The sequence below is a fragment of the Coregonus lavaretus genome (assembly GCF_964263955.1).
Source record: "Coregonus lavaretus genome assembly, chromosome: 37".
NCBI lineage: Eukaryota > Metazoa > Chordata > Actinopteri > Salmoniformes > Salmonidae > Coregonus > Coregonus lavaretus.
In genome coordinates this window covers 14010843-14037127 of record NC_140024.1, presented here as the reverse complement: position 1 = coordinate 14037127, position 26285 = coordinate 14010843, and the positions used below count along the sequence as shown (strand labels likewise).

At 43.3% G+C, this 26285-nt stretch overlaps 1 protein-coding gene across 2 annotated transcripts in view; it reads left to right on the top strand.

The window, feature by feature from the left end:
* Positions 1-25632, top strand: part of LOC311111939 (ubiquitin carboxyl-terminal hydrolase 10-like) — a 34347-nt gene extending 8715 nt beyond the window's left edge. The window contains exons 4-15 of one of the 2 annotated variants that reach the window (XM_084154868.1): positions 275-334; positions 1270-2553; positions 9262-9353; positions 9475-9584; positions 9823-9881; positions 9972-10075; positions 15311-15410; positions 15618-15795; positions 17025-17190; positions 19669-19813; positions 20774-20839; positions 23598-25632. In XM_084154868.1, the coding sequence (XP_084010994.1) occupies positions 275-334; positions 1270-2553; positions 9262-9353; positions 9475-9584; positions 9823-9881; positions 9972-10075; positions 15311-15410; positions 15618-15795; positions 17025-17190; positions 19669-19813; positions 20774-20839; positions 23598-23785 (2552 nt within the window). In that variant the 3' untranslated portion in view covers positions 23786-25632. The remainder of the gene's footprint in view (positions 1-274; positions 335-1269; positions 2554-9261; positions 9354-9474; positions 9585-9822; positions 9882-9971; positions 10076-15310; positions 15411-15617; positions 15796-17024; positions 17191-19668; positions 19814-20773; positions 20840-23597) is intronic. The other variant, XM_084154869.1, reaches the window with a different exon arrangement.
* Positions 25633-26285: the final 653 nt, after the last annotated feature.

Below are 26285 nucleotides of genomic sequence, written 5' to 3'. Positions count from 1 at the left end.
ACTCTTGCCCCCACATGATTTAATGGTTATGACCAAAGTCAAACATACGTCCGTCTGTGCTAGTTGGATCCAGACCAACCTGACTGAACTGCATGGAAGAGAGTGACAGTCTGAATTCATATTGTTTTAAGATAAGGTTTTACTTGTAAAAAATATGTCCAAACATACCTGCAGAGCAGGGATTTTTGAGCCACCAAGTTACAAAAAGTCTGTCAACCATACCTCCCCTGCTCATAACACTTGATTTTTACCTTGATTTGTATGAATTATTCAGGAAGTTACTGCACTCCTGCTGTGCCTTACATTACGGAGTCTATGAGACGGCAGGTTTGCGGTGAGTTTTGGGTCCGACACTCTGTGCTTATTACTTGTTGCTGAAGAACTCAAACCCAGGTCTCAAAAACTGGTGGCTTTCTAAACCTTGCCCCTATTTACTCTCATTCTTGCCTGTCCGTACGATCTGTGAGGCTTTGCATGCTTAGATGCTGTTAAATATCTCCTCTCTCTATTGCATTAAACACATTTGCACCGCAGCAGTGCTTTAAGTTGACTTGTGATTGATTTGTATACCCCCTCCCTCACTTAACTGGATGGATTGAGAGAACCCTCTTTTATTGGACTTATAAGGGCATAGTAATGGTCTTATATGGAAGCTAACAATTACAATAGGTATTTTGTTTTGCAAGGGTATTACTCTCAGTGCATCATTATGACTCTCTGGAATGAAATCCCTTTGATAAAAACACTAACAGAGGACACTCTAATCCACAGAGAAGAGTGAATCACAACCGTACTCTAACCATACCTTACATTCCCCCTCAGGGTTTCCGGTGGCTGGGTTGTATGGATGACCAGTCATGTCTTATATAGCCCAGCCGTACCATATTCAGAGTGTTGGGATGATCTGATCTGCATTTACTAACGTTTTCTTCATGTTCACCTTCAGCTCTTTCTCTCACTGCCTATAATCTTCCAATTTGAGATGTTAGCAACTTGTTAAATGTAATCGATATTGAACTTACGGTTCGTTGCTTGATACTTTTATTTGTGGAGTACTAAAGGTCAATGTTTGTTATTCAATTGAGTTTGTGACAGTTAATGAAGTTGGAAATTGTGTTGTATATTTCATGATGCCAAAACCTGTTTTGGAGGCCAGATATTGGCCAAGTAGTATTTTATTGTGTTGTGTGATCCTTATGAACCTTTGTCTTCAGTGCAGAACTTTAGTGCCTTATGTTCCCAAGCTGACTGACTTATCCTCCTCTGCAGGCGAAGACTACCAGCGCATTGAGTTTGGTGTGGACGAGGTGATGGACTTGGAGCCTGTGGGAGTGAAGGATCCTCTCTTCAAGGTGTCCAGCACTCTGAACCCCCAGGCTCCGGAGTTCATTCTGGGCTGTCAGCCGTCTCAGAATGTCCTGCAGACAGCCACAGCCCTCTCTCCGGCGGCAGACGTCCCAGACGGAGCACACTACAACTCCCTGGACGGCCCGGATGGCCCCGACGGCCCAGATGGCCCAGACTCGGAGCCCTGCGCCATGGACAGCAACCAGAACTGCCAGGATGGGGACGGGGGCCCGGGCAGCTTGGGCCAGAGGGAGAGGAAGAAAAAGAAAAAGCGACCGCCAGGATACTACAACTACCTGGAGGGCTCGGGCCCCAATAGCGGTGGCATGGGCATAGACGGGCCTCCTGGAAAGGGGTTGGTGAATGGACACGCTCTTAGCGGCCCTCACCTCGGGTCGCAGGACATGGTTGGTAAGGCATTGTCAGGGGGCAAACTTTCCACCTCAGCCCCTGTCACTAGGGCAGCAGCGGCGGATGCGTCGGCTGCTGTGAATCAGAGGACTTGTGATAGCCCTGATGAATCGTCTTTGGACTTCACGAGTGGAGCTGCCTCTTTATCAGATGGTAAAGACGCGGCTTCCTCCTCCTCCTCCTCTTCCTCCTCCTCTCAGAGCAGTGGGGGGGCAGAGGGGGGCAGGACTGCAGAGCAGCAGCCTGAGAACATGGCTCCAGAGAGCCCTGAACTGCTGGGCAGCGGCGGGCACAGCCCCTGCCCCACCTCCCCTCCTCCTCCCTCGGTTGCTGAGGCCAGCCCCTCTGCCACCATTGCTACTGCTACTACTGAAGAAGAGGAGGAGACTGGGGACAGTGGGGTGGCCAATGGGCTGGCTGAGCCCCATGCTGGAAACAGTGCAGACGGACACAAGGAGGCCTCTGAGGCAGGGGAGCAGCCCCAGCAGCAGGCCCCAGCTCCCTCAGTGGAGCCTGCCTCGTCCCCAGACTCTGAGGCCCAGCCGGCGGTGGCAGAGCAGCCTCAGTCGCCTGCCCCTCCGGCTGCGCCCGCTGCCAACCCCCCCAAATCCTGGGCTAGCCTCTTCCACAACTCCAAGCCTCTGCCTGGAAGCCCTCAGGCCTACGTGGAGGTAAAGAACGTGGTGGAGGTAGTGGCTCCCTTCCTGGCCGCCATGGAGCAGCATGAGAAGACTGGGGAGGTGAAGGAGAGCCCTGTCCATGTATCAGAGGATCCCATGGCCCCTAAACTTGCAGGTAGTGTACTCACAGATAGCCCCACAGTGTGACAAAGAAGAGCTCACAGGTTAACCCTCATGTCCTTTCGAGTGTGTTAGGGCTGTCTCCAACAAAACTAAAAATCTAAGTCGTCTGTTCTTTCGACCGAACGTGTATTTTTCCATATAGATACACCCTATGTGTTTTTAATAAAATTAACTATATATGCATTGAGCTTGTTTGATGCTTTGAGCTCACTGTTTGTTTAATATGACACAAATGACTCGAGGGAGCCAGAGATCAAGATAACCAGAAGACAAAACCTTAACCTGTCCCCACCATCCTCCCGCTCCTACTGGCTTTCGCAGATTCTGCCGTTATTCTCCTGAAGTTGCCGGTAATAGGCTTCATGAGGAGTCGGCAACCTTTCTCATGTGGAATGCCAATTTATTTTACAATTTATACCGATCTACGTGCCAGTTATGGTTTTCATATGCACGTTTTCGTGTAACAGTTTCATTTAATTTATAACAAGGTCTTCATATCTCAAAATCATTATCATGTGGTTAATCAAAAATCTAAATGAAAATGATACAAACCTAAAAAGTAACTATGTACAAATAGCCTATAAAGCCAACAAATAAAAACATTGCATCCAGCAGGTAGAAAAGATCCTGATTTTAAAAATAAATATCCTATAAATCACATTGGCTATGCATGGCCTGTCTGCAATGAACTTGAAACATTGTATCAACTATTAACTTGGGTGGGGCCTGAAGCTCCTTGCAACATTGTATAAAATATTCTGGGCCCTCAGTTTCCCGTGCCAGTGAACTCTGGACACACCGCTGTAGGCTATTTGCGCAAGGGATAAGAAGTAATCAGGGAGGCCTATTTTGTGACGTTTCCACTGGATCAGAGCATGACATTTATCTAAAGGGAGAGAGCATGAAAGATTTTTCAAATACATTGAGGAATTATTGTCATTCTCAATGGATATAAAAACAGACTTAGTTTGCTTGCTGTTTGAGGTGAGGAAACATTACTTTGAGAAGCTCCACGACAATCAGAAATACTATCAGATCCCCAAATGGGCACATTTATATGCCAACATTTGCGCGGATGCCAGGTAACCTATAGGCCTACTTCAATGCGTAAACAGGTGCACATCCTTACTCAACATTGACAGGAGCGCTCCAAACAAAAGACTGTGTCTAAATTGACAACTCGTAAATGAATGAAATTAACCAAAATGTGTTTCTCACAAGTGTAGCATAGGTTGTGCTACATAAATACATAAATAATGTGTCCACTCCGACAGTGAGAACGGTAAAAGACTGGAATAATAATAATACAGTGGGGGAAAAAAGTATTTAGTCAGCCACCAATTGTGCAAGTTCTCCCACTTAAAAAGATGAGAGGCCTGTAATTTTCATCATAGGTACACGTCAACTATGGCAGACAAAATGAGAGAGAAAAATCCAGAAAATCACATTGTAGGATTTTTAATGAATTTATTTGCAAATTATGGTGGAAAATAAGTATTTGGTCACCTACAAACAAGCAAGATTTCTGGCTCTCACAGACCTGTAACTTCTTCTTTAAGAGGCTCCTCTGTCCTCCACTCGTTACCTGTATTAATGGCACCTGTTTGAACTTGTTATCAGTATAAAAGACACCTGTCCACAACCTCAAACAGTCACACTCCAAACTCCACTATGGCCAAGACCAAAGAGCTGTCAAAGGACACCAGAAACAAAATTGTAGACCTGCACCAGGCTGGGAAGACTGAATCTGCAATAGGTAAGCAGCTTGGTTTGAAGAAATCAACTGTGGGAGCAATTATTAGGAAATGGAAGACATACAAGACCACTAATAATCTCCCTCGATCTGGGGCTCCACGCAAGATCTCACCCCGTGGGGTCAAAATGATCACAAGAACGGTGAGCAAAAATCCCAGAACCACACGGGGGGACCTAGTGAATGACCTGCAGAGAGCTGGGACCAAAGTAACAAAGCCTACCATCAGTAACACACTACGCCGCCAGGGACTCAAATCCAGCAGTGCCAGATGTGTCCCCCTGCTTAAGCCAGTACATGTCCAGGCCCGTCTGAAGTTTGCTAGAGTGCATTTGGATGATCCAGAAGAGGATTGGGAGAATGTCATATGGTCAGATGAAACCAAAATATAACTTTTTGGTAAAAACTCAACTGGTCGTGTTTGGAGGACAAAGAATGCTGAGTTGCATCCAAAGAACACCATACCTACTGTGAAGCATGGGGGTGGAAACCTCATGCTTTGGGGCTGTTTTTCTGCAAAGGGACCAGGACGACTGATCCGTGTAAAGGAAAGAATGAATGGGGCCATGTATCGTGAGATTTTGAGTGAAAACCTCCTTCCATCAGCAAGGGCATTGAAGATGAAACGTGGCTGGGTCTTTCAGCATGACAATGATCCCAAACACACCGCCCGGGCAACGAAGGAGTGGCTTCGTAAGAAGCATTTCAAGGTCCTGGAGTGGCCTAGCCAGTCTCCAGATCTCAACCCCATAGAAAATCTTTGGAGGGAGTTGAAAGTCTGTGTTGCCCAGCGACAGCCCCAAAACATCACTGCTCTAGAGGAGATCTGCATGGAGGAATGGGCCAAAATACCAGCAACAGTGTGTGAAAACCTTGTGAAGACTTACAGAAAACGTTTGACCTGTGTCATTGCCAACAAAGGGTATATAACAAAGTATTGAGAAACTTTTGTTATTGACCAAATACTTATTTTCCACCATAATTTGCAAATAAATTCATTAAAAATCCTACAATGTGATTTTCTGGATTTTTTTTTCTCATTTTGTCTGTCATAGTTGACGTGTACCTATGATGAAAATTACAGGCCTCTCTCATCTTTTTAAGTGGGAGAACTTGCACAATTGGTGGCTGACTAAATACTTTTTCCCCCCCACTGTATATTGAATGCATTAACAGACATTACCGTAACCAAACAAACATTGTAGATTAGAAATTATAGTAATTAACAGTATATGTACTACTGGTGATATATGTAATGGGGAATTGATAGACACTTACAGTCAAACGCCAACAATTCACACAATTTATGAAACAATGAATGTGCACAAATTGGCGGGAAAGCGCATTCTGGAGAGAGACGTGCATTGTGCAGCCACACTCCCCTTCTTCTTGGAGTGTGCCATCCCCGCGGCCTCCGCAATGGATTAGTCTCGGCCTCCGCAATGGATTAGTTCACTGAGATGGGGACGAATAAGATGGGTCTTGTGTGCCATAAAATAAAATAAAATATATATATATATATATATATATATATATATATATATATATTTTATTTATTTGCTAAAAAATATTTGTCGACCAACAGCCTATCGACCAAACAATCGACCAGTCTAATAATTGGGGTCAGCCCTAGAGTGTGTTGACAAAACTATACCCATTGATTATTATAATAGTTATCAATTTGTGCACTTTTCATGTTCTGTATGCATGTGCTGAAGTTCAGCCTACCGTCCACTTGGTGGCAACATTGGGGCATTTAGCCAGACTGATACACATGAACACCAGGTGGTGCTAACACTCAATGCTTGGTAAGGCCCAGATTGCTATGACACATCTCCATGACATGCTTTACCTCACCACCCTATTTTCCCCAATCATGCCCCAATGAATGGAGCTGGGGAATTAATGTCAGGCCATGTGAGCCCAGGGAGACTCCCATGTGGCCGGCTGGCCTTGCTGGCATCAAAGGGAGTCATTGTATATAGCAGTAATACTAATATATATTGAAGGCCTCTACTCCAAGCTGCAATCATGAGAATACAGGCAGAGGGCGGGCTGGAGCTACTGCTTTACCAATAATGTATGAGCTGCACTAATTAAGTCCGTTACCATGACATCAACCTTATGGATTTTCAAATGTACTAGACTAGAGCAGGATAGATCACTGACCTCAACCCTTTCTCCTAACACACACACAGAATCTAAAAGAAAATTGCGAAGTTGCATAATGAGTTGAACTTGTAAGCTGCTTAATTAAAAGGGGTATGTATGATCATATCCTGATTACTCTCTCCACCCAACAACAGCCTACAGGTGTTGGGGAACACACAGGGTACACTGGTGGTTTTAAACAGACTGTGACAGGGAGGATTGTCATGTCTGGGTAATGTGTGGTTATCTTGATGGGATTATTGCTTGTTTCACTCAGTGCTATGACCCTGGGCTTCCTCAGGCCTCATGGATATAGTCCAGAGAGGCCTTATCTCAGTGGGTTACTTAAGCCTCCTTGTAAATTGTGGTTGACACTGTATTTTTGTCATCCTTTTAGTAAAATTGGATTTTCCATCTCTCCGGCACCCTTATGAAGTATTTATGAGCGAGAGAGGGGTTCTGGGCAGCCTAATGTGCTGTAAATAATTCAACCTTAATTCAACCATGCTCCACGTGGTTGCCTTCACCGGCCTTCAAGGCTTATTTTGTACCCACAATACAGTGCTCAGACTGCGCACTCCTGTCAGGAAAGTCCCCAGAGGATGAACAGGAAGCTATTTATAGGACCCGTAACTGGTGTCACCACTACCACGTCTCATTTTGATTTCCAACCCCGTATACGATCTTATCTCTGGACTGGATTTTATCTGGAGTGTGCATTTACAGTTTAGCCAAACTATATTTATCTTCTCTCCTGGAATGACCATTTCACTTTTAGCAAACCTGTTATCTATAAAAACCATGTTTCTATAATTTGGAGATTGTTCATAATATGCTATGTACATAGGCGGAACTATCAAAAAAATTGCCTGGTATTTTGAACCCATTGTTTTCCCATAATGTGATTGTGGTATTGTTTTATGATACTTTCTATGCTGGAATGTCTGGCCACGTTACCATGGAAGCTGTGTTGCCAGTGACAGTCTCCCTTCCTAGGCGTGGCACAGTATCTCCTTGTTCTGACAAACCAGCCTTGTGTGCCACTGTCATATGATGCAGAGTTGGAAGAAGGGACACAATCTACAGTGAGGGGAAAAAATGATTTGATCCCCTGCTGATTTTGTACGTTTGCCCACTGACAAAGACATGATCAGTCTATAATTTTAATGGTAGGTTTATTTAAACAGTGAGAGACAGAATAACAACAAAAAAATCCAGAAAAACGCATGTCAAAAATGTTATAAATTGATTTGCATTTTAATGAGGGAAATAAGTATTTGACCCCTCTGCAAAAACATTACATAGTACTTGGTGGCAAAACCCTTGTTGGCAATCACAGAGGTCAGACGTTTCTTGTAGTTGGCCACCAGGTTTGCACACATCTCAGGAGGGATTTTGTCCCACTCCTCTTTGCAGATCTTCTCCAAGTCATTAAGGTTTCGAGGCTGACGTTTGGCAACTCGAACCTTCAGCTCCCTCCACAGATTTTCTATGGGATTAAGGTCTGGAGACTGACTAGGCCACTAATGTGCTTCTTCTTGAGCCACTCCTTTGTTTCCTTGGCCGTGTCTTTTGGGTCATTGTCATGCTGGAATACCCATCCATGACCCATTTTCAATGCCCTGGCTGAGGGAAGGAGGTTCTCACCCAAGATTTGACGGTACATGGCCCCGTCCATCGTCCCTTTGATGCGGTGAAGTTGTCCTGTCCCCTTAGCAGAAAAACACCCCCAAAGCATAATGTTTCCACCTCCATGTTTGACGGTAGGGATGGTGTTCTTGGGGTCATAGGCAGCATTCCTCCTCCTCCAAGTTTTGAGTTGATGCCAAAGAGCTCCATTTTGGTCTCATCTTACCACAACACTTTCACCCAGTTCTCCTCTGAATCATTCAGATGTTCATTGGCAAACTTCAGACGGCCCTGTATATGTGCTTTCTTGAGCAGGGTGACCTTGCGGGCGCTGCAGGATTTCAGTCCTTCACGGCGTAGTGTGTTACCAATTGTTTTCTTGGTAACTATGGTCCCAGCTGCCTTGAGATCATTGACAAGATCCTCCCGTGTAGTTCTAGGCTGATTCCTCACCGTTCTCATGATCATTGCAACTCCACGAGGTGAGATCTTGCATGGAGCCCCAGGCCGAGGGAGATTGACAGTTCTTTTGTGTTTCTTCCATTTGCGAATAATCGCACCAACTGTTGTCACCACCTCACCAAGCTGCTTAGCGATGGTCTTGTAGCCCATTCCAGCCTTGTTTAGGTCTATAATCTTGTCCCTGACATCCTTGGAGAGCTCTTTTGTGTTGGCCATGGTGGAGAGTTTGGAATCTGATTGATTGCTTCTGTTGACAGGTGTCTTTTATACAGGTAACAAGCTGAGATTAGGAGCATTCCCTTTAAGAGTGTGCTCCTAATCTCAGCTCGTTATCTGTATAAAAGACACCTGGGAGCCAGAAATCTTTCTGATTGAGAGGGGGTCAAATACTTATTCCCTCATTAAAATGCAAATCAATTTATACAATTTTTGACATGCGTTTTTCTGGATTTCTTTGTTGTTATTCTGTCTCTCACTGTTTAAATAAACCTACCATTAAAATTATAGACTGATCATGTCTTTGTCAGTGGGCAAACATACAAAATCAGCAGGGGATCAAATACTTTTTTTCCCTCACTGTATATAGCACAGTATGGAGTAAATTGATATTATTTTTGAGGTTTACAAACTAACTTCTATTTTAACTTTTTGTTTGATTTAGTGAGGGATGTGTTCAAAATCCTGTGTACTTGTTTGAATCCCCAGAACTAATTGAGAATGTGAAGTTAATACACAAACCAGTTTCTTTGCAACCAAGAGGATTGATCAACAGGGGAAACTGGTGCTATATCAACGCTGTATCCTTTTCTCAGCTGCATGTGAAATGCTTCAATCACACCATGTCATAAAGTTACATTAAATGTCTATATTTAGTGTTGTTCCAATTAGGTGATTTTGCCCTTGACTGCCTCCCCCAAGACATTGCAGGCCCTGATTGCTTGCCCCCCCATGTATCACCTGTTGAAGTCCATTCCCCTGTTCAATGACACCCAGAGACCCTGTACTTCCACACCCATGATGGACAACTTGTAAGTAGCTTCTCTGTCCCTGGGAGCTGACTGGCCGTATTTAAAAGTCAAATCTCACAATCAATAGAGGTCTTGTTTGTGTGCAAATAAGCAGCGATGACAAATTCCTGCCTGAACTAAATTGGTAAAACCGTGTTAAGAGTATGTGTTAAATGTGTGCTGACTGCATTGGGTTGGGTGTGTACTTCCTTTGCTAATTGCAACTCCCTGACCTTGTTTCTCCCCCCACTCCCTCCAGTGTAAGGCTTGTCAATGAGTTCAGCAACATGCCTGTGCCATCCAAAGCCAAACAGCAAGGTAAGCTGTCAGCATCTTCTAAAAGAGCTAGAGTTTCTTTTATTTCCTGTTGATGTTAATTTGATGTGATCCTTGTTGCTTTTTCCGTAGCTGCTGGCGAAAAGATAATAAAAGACATTCGACCAGGTGCTCCTTTTGAACCCAACTACATCTACAGACTCCTCACCCTCATCAAGTCTAGTCTCTCAGAGAAGGTAAAGCCATGGGGCATCCAGACCAAGCTTTACCTTCGGCCTGTAAAATGTGTAATGTGTGCTCGGAGGGTGTACTAGCAATTCGGGCTGGGAGATATATTTAATTAATTAGAATGTTTTAGGGCGGAATATCGCAACAATCATTTTCATTTTTTTATGCACATTTATTTCCGCTTGTTCTCATGTTGTCTTTTTGGTCTAGTCTCCTTTGCTCCCTCTGTGCTGTGTGCACCTTACCATTTTACATGCACACACCAAGCCCCTGCCACTCACAACAACAAAGATGAGAGATCACTTCTTCAACTTCCCATTTGCATTTGTGGATTGATCCAACAGAATCGGTTATATGGACACCGAAATGCATTGAGACATTATTTTACTATAATAGAGGAAGTTCACCTTTCTAACGATACCCTTTTTATGTCTCAACTCCTCAAATTGCGCGCAGAGCGGGCACTACTAAAACAGGAGTATCAATGAACATTGATTGTGGAAAATGTATGCTCAGCATTTTAGCCAAAGACTGTTATACTAGCTGTCTAGTCTGTGTTTTATAAATGTGCAATAAGCATAAAACACAATTATATAACGAATTGCCAACCCATTCTAATTCTGAGAAATAAGGTAGGCTACATGATTTCAACATCTGAACAAAGTGGACAGGCTAGCATGCTGTTCAAACAGTTGGAGACCGACAGAACGGTGTGTTCATAACAATTTAACTGTCCTACCTTGTTAGCCAGCAAATAGGTCCAAGTTGGCTAAACTTGAAATATAAAGATGAGCTGCTTACTCACTAGCACATGGGCTTGTGCTAGAGTGATTGAGACCTGTGTTAATTTTCTATAACACCTGCTACAAGTTAGTCATTATTAGTGAATGTGCATTATGCATGGTTCTGGTTAAATACAGTGGGGGAAAAAAAGTATTTAGTCAGCCACCAATTGTGCAAGTTCTCCCACTTAAAAAGATGAGAGGCCTGTAATTTTCATCATAGGTACACGTCAACTATGACAGACAAATTGAGAGAGAAAAATCCAGAAAATCACATTGTAGGATTTATGAATTTATTTGCAAATTATGGTGGAAAATAAGTATTTGGTCACCTACAAACAAGCAAGATTTCTGGCTCTCACAGACCTGTAACTTCTTCTTTAAGAATGGCATTAATGGCACCTGTTTGAACTTGTTATCAGTATAAAAGACACCTGTCCACAACCTCAAACAGTCACACTCCAACTCCAAAGAGCTGTCAAAGGACACCAGAAACAAAATTGTAGACCTGCACCAGGCTGGGAAGACTGAATCTGCAATAGGTAATCAGCTTGGTTTGAAGAAATCAACTGTGGGAGCAATTATTAGGAAATGGAAGACATACAAGACCACTGATAATCTCCCTCGATCTGGGACTCCACGCAAGATCTCACCCTGTGGGGTCAAAATGATCACAAGAACGGTGAGCAAAAATCCCAGAACCACACGGGGGGGACCTAGTGAATGACCTGCAGAGAGCTGGGACCAAAGTAACAAAGCCTACCATCAGTAACACACTACGCCGCCAGGGACTCAAATCCTGCAGTGCCAGACGTGTCCCCCTGCTTAAGCCAGTACATGTCCAGGCCCGTCTGAAGTTTGCTAGAGTGCATTTGGATGATCCAGAAGAGGATTGGGAGAATGTCATATGGTCAGATGAAACCAAAATAGAACTTTTTGGTAAAAACTCAACTCGTCGTGTTTGGAGGACAAAGAATGCTGAGTTGCATCCAAAGAACACCATACCTACTGTGAAGCATGGGGGTGGAAACATGGGGTGGAAACATCATGCTTTGGGGCTGTTTTTCTGCAAAGGGACCAGGACGACTGATCCGTGTAAAGGAAAGAATGAATGGGAACGTGTATCGTGAGATTTTGAGTGAAAACCTTCCATCAGCAAGGGCATTGAAGATGAAACTTGGCTGGGTCTTTCAGCATGACAATGATCCCAAACACACCGCCCGGGCAACGAAGGAGTGGCTTCGTAAGAAGCATTTCAAGGTCCTGGAGTGGCCTAGCCAGTCTCCAGATCTCAACCCCATAGAAAATCTTTGGAGGGAGTTGAAAGTCCATGTTGCCCAGCGACAGCCCCAAAACATCACTGCTCTAGAGGAGATCTGCATGGAGGAATGGGCCAAAATACCAGCAACAGTGTGTGAAAACCTTGTGAAGACTTACAGAAAACGTTTGACCTGTGTCATTGCCAACAAAGTGTATATAACAAAGTATTGAGAAACTTTTGTTATTGACCAAATACTTATTTTCCACCATAATTTGTAAATAAATTCATAAAAAATCCTACAATGTGATTTTCTGGATTTATTATCTTCATTTTGTCTGTCATAGTTGACGTGTACCTATGATGAAAATTACAGGCCTCATCTTTTTAAGTGGGAGAACTTGCACAATTGGTGGCTGACTAAATACTTTTTTCCCCACTGTATGTAACAAAAAGGTCATTTTCATAGACTTAAAAGCCAGATAAGTGATTATAGCAAAAAAGCAGGTTAAACTATTTTGATAAAATAATTAAATTATTAGTGGGTCTTATGGTTGTGGAAGGCCTATATTTAGCGTAGGTACAGTGTGGAGAACAAGTATTTGATACACTGCCGATTTAGCAGGTTTTCTTACTTACAAAGCATGTAGAGGTCTGTCATTTTTTCATAGGTACACTTCAACTGTGAGAGACGGAATCTAAAACAAAAATCCAGAAAATCACATTTGTATGATTTTTAAGTAATTAATTTGCATTTTATTGCATGACATAAGTATTTGATACATCAGAAAAGCAGAACTTAATATTTGGTACAGAAACCTTTGTTTGCAATTTCAGAGATCATACGTTTCCTGTAGGTCTTGACCAGGTTTGCACACACTGCAGCAGGGATTTTGGCCCACTCATCCATACAGACCTTCTCCAGATCCTTAAGGTTTCGGGGCTGTCGCTGGGCAATACGGACTTTCAGCTCCCTCCAAAGATTTTCTATTGGGTTCAGGTCTGGAGACTGGCTAGGCCACTCCAGGACCTTGAGAAGCTTCTTACGGAGCCACTCCTTAGTTGCCCTGGCTGTGTGTTTCGGGTCGTTGTCATGCTGGAAGAGCCAGCCACGACCCATCTTCTTCAATGCTCTTACTGAGGGAAGGAGGTTGTTGGCCAAGATCTCGCGATACATGGCCCCATCCATCCTCCCCTCAATAAGGTGCAGTCGTCCTGTCCCCTTTGCAGAAAAGCATCCCCAAAGAATGATGTTCCCACCTCCATGCTTCACGGTTGGGATGGTGTTCTTGGGGTTGTACTCATCCTTCTTCTTCCTCCAAACACGGCGAGTGAAGTTTAGACCAAAAAGCTCTATTTTTCTCTCATCAGACCACATTACCTTTTCCCATTCCTCCTCTGGATCATCCAGATGGTCATTGGCAAACTTCAGACGGGCCTGGACATGTGCTGGCTTGAGCAGGGGGACCTTGCGTGCGCTGCAGGATTTTATTCCATGACAGCGTAGTGTGTTACTAATGGTTTTCTTTGAGACTGTGGTCCCAGCTCTCTTCAGGTCATTGACCAGGTCCTGCCATGTAGTTCTGGGCTGATCCCTCACCTTCCTCATGATCATTGATGCCCCACGAGGTGAGATCTTGCATGGAGCCCCAGACCGAGGGTGATTGACCGTCATCTTGAACTTCTTCCATTTTCTAATAATTGCGCCAACAGTTGTTGCCTTCTCACCAAGCTGCTTGCCTATTGTCCTGTAGCCCATCCCAGCCTTGTGCAGGTCTACAATTTTATCCCTGATATCCTTACACAGCTCTCTGGTCTTGGCCATTGTGGAGAGGTTGGAGTCTGTTTGAGTGTGTGGACAGGTGTCTTTTATACAGGTAATGAGTTCAAACAGGTGCAGTTAATACAGGTAATGAGTGGAGATCAGGAGGGCTTCTTAAAGAAAAACTAACAGGTCTGTGAGAGCCGGAATTCTTACTGGTTGGTAGGTGATCAAATACTTATGTCATGCAATAAAATGCAAATTAATTACTTAAAAATCATACAATGTGATTTTCTGGATTTTTGTTTTAGATTCCGTCTCTCACAGTTGAAGTGTACCTATGATAAAAATTACAGACCCCTACATGCTTTGTAAGTAGGAAAACCTGCAAAATCGTCAGTGTATCAAATAATTGTTCTCCCCACTGTATAATTTCACAAGCCCTGAATTCATTAGATTATGCTGACAGTTTGAAATGCAGTGTATTTTACCTTTTAATTGTACAACAAAGCTTGTGTAGAGAGAACATTTAAGAAAAAAATGATATACACTACCAGTCAAAAGTTTGGACACACCTACTCATTCAAGGGTTTTTCTTTATTTTTACAATTGTTTACATTGTAGAATAATAGTGAAGACATTAAAACTATGAAATAACACATATGGAATCATGTAGTAACCAAAAAAGTGTTACACAAATCAAAATATATTTTATATTTGAGATTCTTCTTGTTGGAAAAGCATTCCAGGTGAAGCTGGTTGAGAGAATGCCAAGAGTGTATGTTTGATGTGTTATTTCATGTCTTCACTATTATTCTGCAATGTAGAAAATAGTAAAAAAATAAAGAAAAACCCTGGAATGAGTAGGTTTGTCCAAACATTTGACTGGTACTGTGTATATCGTGAATTGCCGAGAAGTATAAAAAAATCAAGATTTCTAGGCCGTATCGGCCAGACCTACTAGCAATAATATCAATCAAAATCTATTTAGTCTTTACATTTCAAGTGCGTTTGATTTTTAGAATGTTGAACTATCCAGTCATTCCACACTTTCAGGTGTTCAGGGACTTGGAGCAAATAAACTGAAACACTTTGTATCCCCTGTTTCCTGACTCTGGTTTTATGTAAAATTCCACATCCTCATCAGTACACCTGAGTCTATGCACCAGAGACATTCAGTCTGTACCGGTCTGGTGGTACAGTACGTTGATACATGTATAAATACTCATCTATTGGTGCATGAGACATGCTGACTCATTACTGATTCATAACCAGATGAAGTGCAATTAATAATGCTACTGGTGCGCACTGATGTCCTGTCCTGAAGCTCTGTAACAGTGGACAGGGCCTGTGTGTGCTGAGTCAGTGGTTTTGCATTAGAGAGCAGGCTCTCTTGGCACCGTGGTCTCGTTAGTGCTGATGGTTGTGTGTTCTCTGTCAGGGTCGACAGGAGGATGCGGAGGAGTACCTGGGCTTCACCCTCAACGGACTGCATGAGGAGATGCTGGCTTTGAAAAAGCTAATCTCCCCTCAGGAAGATAGTAAGTAGTGCTGTGATCTAAATCTGATGCATGAGGTCATGAGATGATCTATTAACACATGCTCTCTGATTTATGAACTGATCTAGTCCCTTTTCATTTCACATCATTTCCTTATGTTCTTTGGCCTCACTGCTCAAGGTGTATCTGCTCTATGATTGCCATTGACTGTGGTTCTAAATCAGTTGTCTCTTCTCCTGTCTTGATCAGAAGCCCCCACACCCAATGGCCCAGAGTCCCAGTCAGGTGTGGATGACGATGCTGCTGATAAGGAGGAGGGGAGCGATGAGGAATGGGAGCAAGTGGGCCCCCGAAACAAGACCTCCATTACCCGTCAAGCTGACTTTGTCCGCACCCCCATCACTGACATATTCGGAGGGCACATCCGGTAGGGTAACACCGATGACTTGTGTTGACTTGTGAGGTGTCAGGAAACTCACACACAGTTTCTTTACATGTGATGTGTTGCTTATAATGGAACTTAATGTTGTTCAAGAAGATGTAGTCAAGTCAATGTTTTGGTGGACCGAAAGCCTTTACTACTATTTCCATGAAGAGAAGCCTGAGTCTTGGAGAGACACCTGACTTCTCTCGCACATGAAGCCAGAGTGATGGTCAGCCGCTGAGTGTTTCTTTTCTCCCTGCCCGGTGCTTATTTTTCTTAAAGCCCAGCAGCAGAACTGTGGCACCAGTGGTGTCCTTACCCTTCTTTTTATTGGCTGTGGCGCCGGTGCCTGGTATGACAGGAGAACTGACAGAGTATAGTGCCATCTTTATCTGGGCCCCCTTGGGCTGACTTCCCTGGCACCGCCTCTGGCCCCCTGCTCCAACCTCAGCTGAGGATGCCATCCCAAACAGGCCAGGCCTGCCATCAGCTGGCACTGGGCTTTCTCTGCTCCAGCAGCACTCTTCATAGTAACAGCTATTGTGGCCTGGCCTATGGTCGGTGGCCTGGACAGCAAGGCGTGGGGGAACACACTCGCAAAGAAAATCACAAAACAACTTTGAAAGTGTAGTACCTGTGAGTGTGACTGGGCCAAATGACATGCTCTCTGAGGTTCTGGTTTGGCACACGCCTGGCCTGACTGGGTTACAGATCACTTCAGAGGATTATTTTTCTCAGAATCAGTAGTAAAAGTAAATGGAACACAAGCCCAGACCTTCAGGAAGGTCTTGGTTGAACTATGCATACCCGCTGAGTTCAGCTACATTCACGTTTTCTGCCACTCTACTCAGGGTAATTGGTTTGGCTGAGGGGAATCATTGGAGCAAGATTAGCATGACCTTTTCACTCATATAGCTGTCAGAGGACTATGAATGTTGGAGTTGTTTTTGCCATTTGAACATTTTGGATCTGTTTTTGCCACGAAGAGGAGAACTTGAGGAAGGAGAGGAGAAGATGTTTCATAGAGGAGTAGTTTGGAGAGACGTGTAGAGAGAATCAGTATTATGACCCATCCACTTTCAACACTTACCTTCAAAGCTGTGATGCTGTTTTCTGAGGTCGAGATGTCGTTGAGAGACACTCCATATCCATTACTGAAGTTTTTGAAAGAAGCTGTGTGAAGCTTTGTAATGTCCTTGTATGTATTGTATTTAATTGTCTGTCCTATGCAGGTCGGTGGTGTACCAGCAGAACTCTAAGGAGTCAGCCACCCTGCAGCCCTTCTTCACCCTGCAGCTGGACATCCAGTCAGAGAAGATCCGCACCGTTCAGGAGGCCCTAGAGACCCTGGTGGCACGCGAGTCGGTTCAGGGCTACACCACTAAATCCAAGCAGGAGGTAAGGGTCTTACACACACAGTACAGCTACAGTGGGGGAAAAAAGTATTTAGTCAGCCACCAATTGTGCAAGTTCTCACACTTAAAAAGATGAGAGGCCTGTAATTTTCATCATAGGTACATGTCAACTATGACAGACAAATTGAGAGAGAAAAAATCCAGAAAATCACATTGTAGGATTTTTAATGAATTTATTTGCAATTTATGGTGGAAAATAAGTATTTGGTCACCTACAAACAAGCAAGATTTCTGGCTCTCACAGACCTGTAACTTCTTCTTTAAGAGGCGCCTCTGTCCTCCACTCGTTACCTGTATTAATGGCACCTGTTTGAATTTGTTATCAGTATAAAAGACACCTGTCCACAACCTCAAACAGTCACACTCCAAACTCCACTATGGCCAAGACCAAAAAGCTGTCAAAGGACACCAGAAACAAAATTGTAGACCTGCACCAGGCTGGGAAAACTGAATCTGCAATAGGTAAGCAGCTTGGTTTGAAGAAATCAACTGTGGGAGCAATTATTAGGAAATGGAAGACATACAAGACCACTGATAATCTCCCTCGATCTGGAGCTCCACGCAAGATCTCACCCGTGGGGTCAAAATGATCACAAGAACGGTGAGCAAAAATCCCAGAACCACACGGGTGGACCTAGTGAATGACCTGCAGAGAGCTGGGACCAAAGTAACAAAGCCTACCATCAGTAACACACTACGCCGCCAGGGACTCAAATCCTGCAGTGCCAGACGTGTCCCCCTGCTTAAGCCAGTACATGTCCAGGCCCGTCTGAAGTTTGCTAGAGTGCATTTGGATGATCCAGAAGAGGATTGGGAGAATGTCATATGGTCAGATGAAACCAAAATAGAACTTTTTGGTAAAAACTCAACTGGTCGTGTTTGGAGGACAAAGAATGCTGAGTTGCATCCAAAGAACACCATACCTACTGTGAAGCATGGGGGTGGAAACATCATGCTTTGGGGCTGTTTTTCTGCAAAGGGACCAGGACGACTGATCCGTGTAAAGGAAAGAATGAATGGGGCCATGTATCGTGAGATTTTGAGTGAAAACCTCCTTCCATCAGCAAGGGCATTGAAGATGAAACGTGGCTGGGTCTTTCAGCATGACAATGATCCCAAACACACCGCCCGGGCAACGAAGGAGTGGCTTCGTAAGAAGCATTTCAAGGTTCTGGAGTGGCCTAGCCAGTCTCCAGATCTCAACCCCATAGAAAATCTTTGGAGGGAGTTGAAAGTCCATGTTGCCCAGCGACAGCCCCAAAACATCACTGCTCTAGAGGAGATCTGTATGGAGGAATGGGCCAAAATACCAGCAACAGTGTGTGAAAACCTTGTGAAGACTTACAGAAAACGTTTGACCTGTGTCATTGCCAACAAAGGGTATATAACAAAGTATTGAGAAACTTTTGTTATTGACCAAATACTTATTTTCCACCATAATTTGCAAATAAATTCATTAAAAATCCTACAATGTGATTTTCTGGATTTGTTTTTCTCATTTTGTCTGTCATAGTTGACGTGTACCTATGATGAAAATTACAGGCCTCATCTTTTTAAGTGGGAGAACTTGCACAATTGGTGGTTGACCTAAATACTTTTTTCCCCCACTGTATGCTTCTACTAAACCATTACAAGGCTAGGATGTGTTTCTGATTTCTGATTTCTTGCTCAATCGCTTTGTTTTTCACCCACGTACAATTAGTTTAAGTATGTTGATCTAAACTTGAATGCTGCCTCGAAAACCCCAAAAAAAATCCGGATGTGGGAATGTTGCCAGTTGAAAATGTAGTGTTTAGACAATGAGAATGTTTGTTACTGTGGTGTCTTGTTTCTTTTAACTGGAGTATTTGGGATGCTTGTTGGGCCCCTTCTAATGGGCTGAGTGGTCAGACTCTGACAGATCGTCTTCCCTTTGGCCTTGTTGCTGTTAATACACTGAGGGCTGTGTTGTGCGTGTGGAAACTAAAGCATTGTTTATGCTTCATGTCCTCTCTGACTGCGCTGCCTGGTGAAAACATATTGTTTTAAAGCCAGTGTAAGAAGACAAATGTGCCTTGCCTGCTTCCTCTGTATAGACACAAAAATGGAGAGGGCAACATCTGTTGGACAGCTGTAGTAGGGGCCTCAACACTGTTGTTTACCAACCTTCATCAGCTTTTATTTTCTTCTTTTACAAGTTGTTACAGTACCTTTGTTGTTTTAGAAGTAGCTGATAGTTTGGGTCACAGCCTGGTTCTGACAGTGGAGCAGTTGTAAAACCCCATTGATTCCTGGGTGACTAGATCAAAGCTCACAGTAGGCTCTTAGTGTAGGCCTATGTGTCAGTGTTCTGGTTTTGTTCAGAGTAATCCCTGGGTAAATTGGGAGAACCTGTTCTGGTTTGTGTTAGCTGTTTGATGTGGCGCCACTGTGTCAAATAGTCCCCTGTGTCAGTTTGATCATCTCTCTCGTGTGTTTGCAGATTGAGATCAGCCGGAGAGTGACCCTAGAGGAGCTCCCTCCTGTGCTGGTGCTCCACCTCAAGAGATTTGTGTTTGAGAAGACTGGAGGCTGTCAGAAACTGATCAAGAACATTGATTACCCTGTAGACCTAGAGATCAGCAAAGGTACGTGAATCACTGAAAAGCCTCCAGACCATTGGGTAAGTTCCCCACTTAAAAAACACATGCCCCAATTATTGAATTAACTCTATTGAATGTGTGTTAAGCTCTGAACCCTGTGTGAAAAAGGCAATCATTTTTAACATACTTCTCACACTGTCAGCATCTGATCATATTCCAGTAAAGACCATCTTTCCACGGTCTGTGTCCTAGGTAGACAGACACACACAGGTGTAGCTCACTTGACTGCCATCGCATATTTAAACGAGGGTGCCAGCAGAATGCTGGGAAGTCATCATCAGCGGCAGGGAGATGATTTGTGGGTCGACCTCATACCGTTAAAGGCCTCCTCATCCAGCCCGACACCCAACCTCACACAGCTTCACACCTCATCAGTCCTGTACCCTACAAGCCCTGAAACAGCAGCACACAGAGGAAATATTTATAGAGGACTTCCCTCTCCCTAAAAAAAAGCGCCATTTTAGAAATCCTCTGCCAAGTAGGTCAACATATCCATAATATCTGAGGGAGCCTCTGTATCCATCTCTCCCATGTAGGAGGTTCATGTGAGGGTTCTGTAGCTAGTCCTAAAGGCACGTCTACCAAATCCCCATAGACGAAGTCCCAGCAGCTTGAGGATAGTAGTACTGTAGATTTACAGAATAAGCATCAGAATGTGGAGAGAACTGGGTCCAGCGTGTTGGGCCTGCTCCGGTGTATATATTATAAAAAGTAGGCTACATTTTACTTTGTTTTGGGACGAGCGGCAGCATTCTAGCCTAGTTGGAACATCTAATCTGCATACAATTTACCAAACGCTACACTGGTGTATTTTTATAGCCACCTTTATTTAGATGGGCTGGCTTTCATAACTGTAATTGACGGTGCTCTGAGGGATATCTTACACCTCTGTTTCTCTCTGTGATGTGGCTGTATTGTATGTATTAATTTGGCTGTCCTCCTTAGATCTCCTCTCTTCAGGGGTGCGGAGCAAAATATTCAAAGGCCAAAGAACCTACAGGCTCTTTGCAGGTATGTACCGTATACACCGATTTATCCACAGTATCACACAAACGGTCACAATCATTCAATTATACGCAGGTAATAGGGCATTGGCCCAATGCGAACAGGTAACAGCATATATAGTCAAGCATATTATATATTCAAACATTAAGTTTGATATTTCATAGGATTCTCTTTTGATGTGTTGTTCAGACTCACTGAGGTTTCCATTCATTCTCTGTTTACTCCACATGCTATCTCAGTGGCTGATAGTATTGATACTCTTTATTTGAGCTACCTTGAACGGCTCTCCTCGGCTACTGTATTTCTGATAGAAAGCAGATTGAACTTCTCGGAGCCATGACTTTGCTCTTGGAACAATTTTATGTTTTGGACAAATCTCAATTGACCCTTCGCTGAGCCACGCCCCACAATTTTCGGCAACCAATCGCAGCACTCCAATGGATAGCAACTGTTGTCAAGTCCGACACCTCGGACAAGCTCACGCTTAAATCTCATGAAAGCCAGTGATGTCTATAGCAAAAACTGAGTTGTCTGCAAAAAATTAATGTTTAAATGGCTAAATCATTTAACAGTGCACCATTAATACTTGCTACTGTGATTCCTGAAATACAGAGCCTGTTGATGGAGTATTTTTCTAATCCAAAATTATACTTTTGTTACATTGTTTGCTAGCTCAGCTGGTTAGGTAGCTCTGTCTCATTGACCACCAAACGTTGCTAATGCTAGATAGGTAGCTAGTTAGCCACTTAATATAACTTGTTTTCTCAATGTATGTTAGCTAGCTAAGTTAGCAACGTTATGAATACAACTCCCTTGAAAGCACTAGTTAGCTGAAATTGGTTTATAGCTTTGATTGCATGCAAATAGTGAATTCAGAGCCATTCAGTGGCTAGCTACACTACAAACATAATTTCACCAGGTTCCCGTGAAGAAATTGTAATGACAGTCCACCACAACATAGGCTACCCAAGAGTTTCCTGACTAGCAAGGGGTGGTCTGTTTTTAATTTCATTGTGTATTAGAAACACAGTTTGAGATCATTGTGAGGGGATTTCGCCAGTGGTTTTAATGGGGAATTGGGCTTCCCGGTAAAATGTTGTCAGAGGTTGCAACAGTAACCAAGGGGGGCGGGGCTTAGTGAAAGGGCAATTTGAGGAAAGGTTGATTCAAATCGTGTTCAGAAACTTTTAGTTGGAGCAAAATGCTGTTTCTTTTCTGTAAACTTCTATGTCCTACAAAATTCTAGAATATAAACATACCTGTTTAATGTACTGGATAGTATTATGACTTGGCTATGGAGAAAGGTACGGTGGAAAAGTACAGTGTTGAGTTCTGTTGCTATGATTCCAGAGGGCTCCTTGTGGAATGATGCCCAAGGTAGCTAGTGCTGATCTCAGCTGTGAAATTACGCAAGAGTTTCATTCTGTGGTAACATGCATCAGTAAAACCACATTCTCTCACTCCACTCTTCCTCCTAGACCCAGGAAGTCTTTCTAGACTAGAGCATTACCCCAGACTTTGCCACAGCCCTGACCCCTCCCCACCCCTATAACCCCCTCCTTGGCAGGGCCAAAGGGGATAAAAGTGGTCCTTCATTAGGAAGCTCTGCCTGCCCCATGAAAACATCTCCACTGTGCTGCTGTCTGGTGTGAGCGGCCAGTGTCCAGCTAACTGTTATTTCCAGCAGCTCATTCAGCATGTAGTTCTCCTGCCCCCTCCTCCCCTCCCTTCACGACTCACTGACCTGTTCAAACAAAGACAACCTCCACTGTGGATATGGGGGTCCTGTTAATCTCCCCGTAGTTTGGAATTAAATTGTCTTCAGCCGTTTATTTTCCTTTCAGAGCAGAAAAGGGCGCTCCTCACTTGTCAAAAAGCTGTTAGTAGAGTAACCCCTGGCAACTGTTGCTATAGCGGTGCAGTAAATCTTTTACTGTAAGATCCTGGAGGTAAACGTTTTGCCTTCTCTCTGACCATCTGGCCCATGGACGGAGAAAGTCTTGATGAAAAGGTCTCGTGCTACACAGCGTGTAATATGATAACATAACAGTATTGTAAATATGTAATAAGCGCCTTTGGAAACTTCAATCATGTCATTTTTAATGTTCTTGCTCCAGTGAAAAGGTGAACCTGTGCAATCAAGCACTTAGGGGAAAAGTTGGCTCAAGTACACACTGGTATTTCTTTTTTCCCTCCTGCCAAGCCAATCATTCAGTTGGTTGCACATATCTGTTTTCTGATGAGGGGGTAATGACATTACTCCTTGCCTATAGTAAGTTATGGTTTCAGTACAAAGAATGAGTTACCACCTGAGGCTAGTTCTGTGTCCAAATCAAACGGATCTAACAAGATCGTCATGTTTACTCAATTTAATGATTTATTTCTGCCCGGTAACAACTGTCACTGGGGCTTAAATCCGAAGCCCACTTTTTAAACGTGTTCTTCATCGTATCGTTGTTTTTCACGTTAAGGGCATTAAGTCTGTTTGGAACACGTGTTGCCAGCCCAGCTTGTAAATATGGGCACAGAATGGACAATGTTCTTTTCTTTCCACATTCTCCTTGTGTAGTTACTAAGGTTTCTACATTTGGTCATGATTGATGCATTGCCAAGAATTCTTATGACACTTGATCAGATATCTGAAAGAAGTGTAATAAAGTTTTAACAATATGCTTACAACATGCTATTCATGTTCATATTCACATTCACATATTCATTGGTTTCCGCCTCTGAAACTCTTCCATTTTGTGTGTCCCTCTCGCAGTTGTCTATCACCATGGGAACAGCGCTACAGGCGGCCATTACACCACGGATGTCTTCCACATCGGTCTGAACGGCTGGCTGCGTATTGACGACCAGGCAGTGAAGGTCATCAACCAGTACCAGGTGGTGAAGCAGACTGCTGAGCGCACTGCCTACCTGCTGTACTACCGTCGCGTCGACCTGCTGTAGACGCCACACACATATACATGCACACTCACACAGCAGAACACATTCAACTACATATGCACACTCCCACTACAGACACTCAAGTGCACATACACATGCATACATACAAACGCATACAAACACACAAACTAATGAACAGGAACACTGCCCAACTTCTTCTCTTGCAAGATTTTCCTCTTCCTCCCCCTCGTCCCTGCTTTTCCAGAGAACCAGCTTTTCCAACAATGCCTTTTTTCCTTTTATCTTTTTTGGAAGAATTAGAGGAAAAAAGGACGCGTTCTAAAATAATTTCCCTGTGATGGCTTCCTCTTCTCTGTGCGCCACTGCTGTTTTTTTTAAATGCTGAGAGGAGAGACTGTTGAATGGACTGAGGGGAGGGGACCTTGAGACTCGCCTCTGAACCTACAGCCTCGTTCAGACTGGGAACAGTGAGTACTTTACCCACAGGACGAACTATCTATCTACAACACGAGGCTGCAGATGGACTGTTGGACTGCTGGAGAGAAGTTGTATTTTTTTTGTTTATCTACTGTTTTTTTCATTTTGGGGGGAAAATGGCATAGAATAATCAGTGTTTTGCCTTTTAGCAAGGGGAGTTGTTGTCCTAATGAATTTGCAGCAGTTTAAACGCCTGTTGAAATTTTGCCAGAGTGCATCAAAAAAGGCCCAGCACCAGCAAAACGACAAAACGTTATCGGATGAGTCTCTATAACTCCAGAGGCAAGATGCTCTTCATGGCCACCATCTCTTCTTCCTTCTCCACCTTCCTCACTTTCCTGATGCTTTTAAATCTAGGTAAAACTTGAGCCATCAAAAAAATAGAAAAAATGACAGGAGAAGAGGTGCTGCTACAATGTGCTGAAACTAAACAGCTTTGTTTGAGAGAACCTTGTGGTTTCTGGGTGTAGAATTAGAATGACTATCTAAAAACAATTTTAATGCGCTTTAGGATTTAAATGATTAAAAAAATAAGCTTCTGTGCACGTAAAATATAACTGATCAATAAAAAGATGTGGACGTGCAAATGCACACTTGCAGATATTTTAAGATTTAAAACTGTGAAAAAAATAAATAAATAGAAATCTAAATCTAGGTGAGTGTCACCTTGTTTGGCTCCCTGGGTGGTTGTTAGTTCTAAGGCTTTCTGAGTACTCTGGAGCACTGGAGAGATACCAATGAAGACTGAGATTCCACCGCAAGCACCGGCCCTTGTTTATTTTATACCTATCCTTTCTCCCCTCCATCCTTCATTTATCCTTTTTTCCCTGTTCTGGTCTAAAGGTTCCATCTGTGTATAGGCGGCCTGCCTTTGTAGTTACAAGAGCCACATTACTCCTTACCCCTCAACTCATCAGAAAAAGGGGGCTGCCTTAGGTTCGCTATGCGAGGCTTTCTAATCCAAATCTCCACTCAATGTACAAGTCCAACCCAGTGAGTGTGACAACTGTAAGTCAAATGTCTGTAAAGTGTTATGGGAATGTACCTGACCTTTGCATTTCCTCTTTTGTGGCTGAGTGCAGTTCCTCTCCAGTGAGAGAGACTGTCCATGTTGGGGGGTAAGTGCGAACACATCTGCTGCTTGGCTCTAGAAATGAAATCCCCCACAATAAATGCGCACAAAAGGAAATCATGTTTGTTTTTGTTTGAGACCTTGCTTTTTGCATCATTATTATTCATTGATTGTGTTTTGCGTTTCGGTTAAATGCTATTGTTATTTTTCATTTGTTCAATAATACCATGACCGTTTCCCAGAATTATACTATATGGCATTTAAATTGATATTTGAGCGAAATTACCCAAGGTAAAGCACAACAATGAATAAAATTGGACAAGTTCTTTGCTTGATCATATTTTCTTTTGTCATTTTCTTTTTTCCCTGAACTAAGTTTGATCCATAGTCTAATCTTAAAGGATATTTTAACCAAACCAATTTCAGAATCTGTCAGTATTTAATCCTTTACAAAAATAACATAACTGGTACATTACTTTGCTGAAGGCTTGGTGCATTGTGGTTTACCCTTGTATACTCTATGTCCTTAATGGGCAAAGCAGACTATTTTCTAAAGATCTTTCACATACAGTATACATTTTCTCACATACACACACTACGTGCACACACACACTACGTGCACACACACTTGGCCATTAGATAACACGAGGTACACAACTGGGAATGGGTCCTTTTGTAAGTCGGCTCTCTCACTTTCCCATTTCTGACCACTGGAACGTTGGGGCAGTGTGAAATCATTTTTCCCACATCGGAATAGCAGCGCATGCATTTTAGATCCAACAGGAAGAGCTTATTTTATCCCATTTCTCACTTTGTAGTTCACTCACTGATGGTAGCAGAGACCTATTAAATATACTTCTATCCCCTTTTATTTAAAGTGACTGGAAACTGAGTCATGGAAATAGTTATCTGACCATGTGCATTTTCTGTGTTGAATTCTTTGCGTTTGGAGCAGTGTCATTTATATTGCCAACACAATTCCCTTCCATGAAT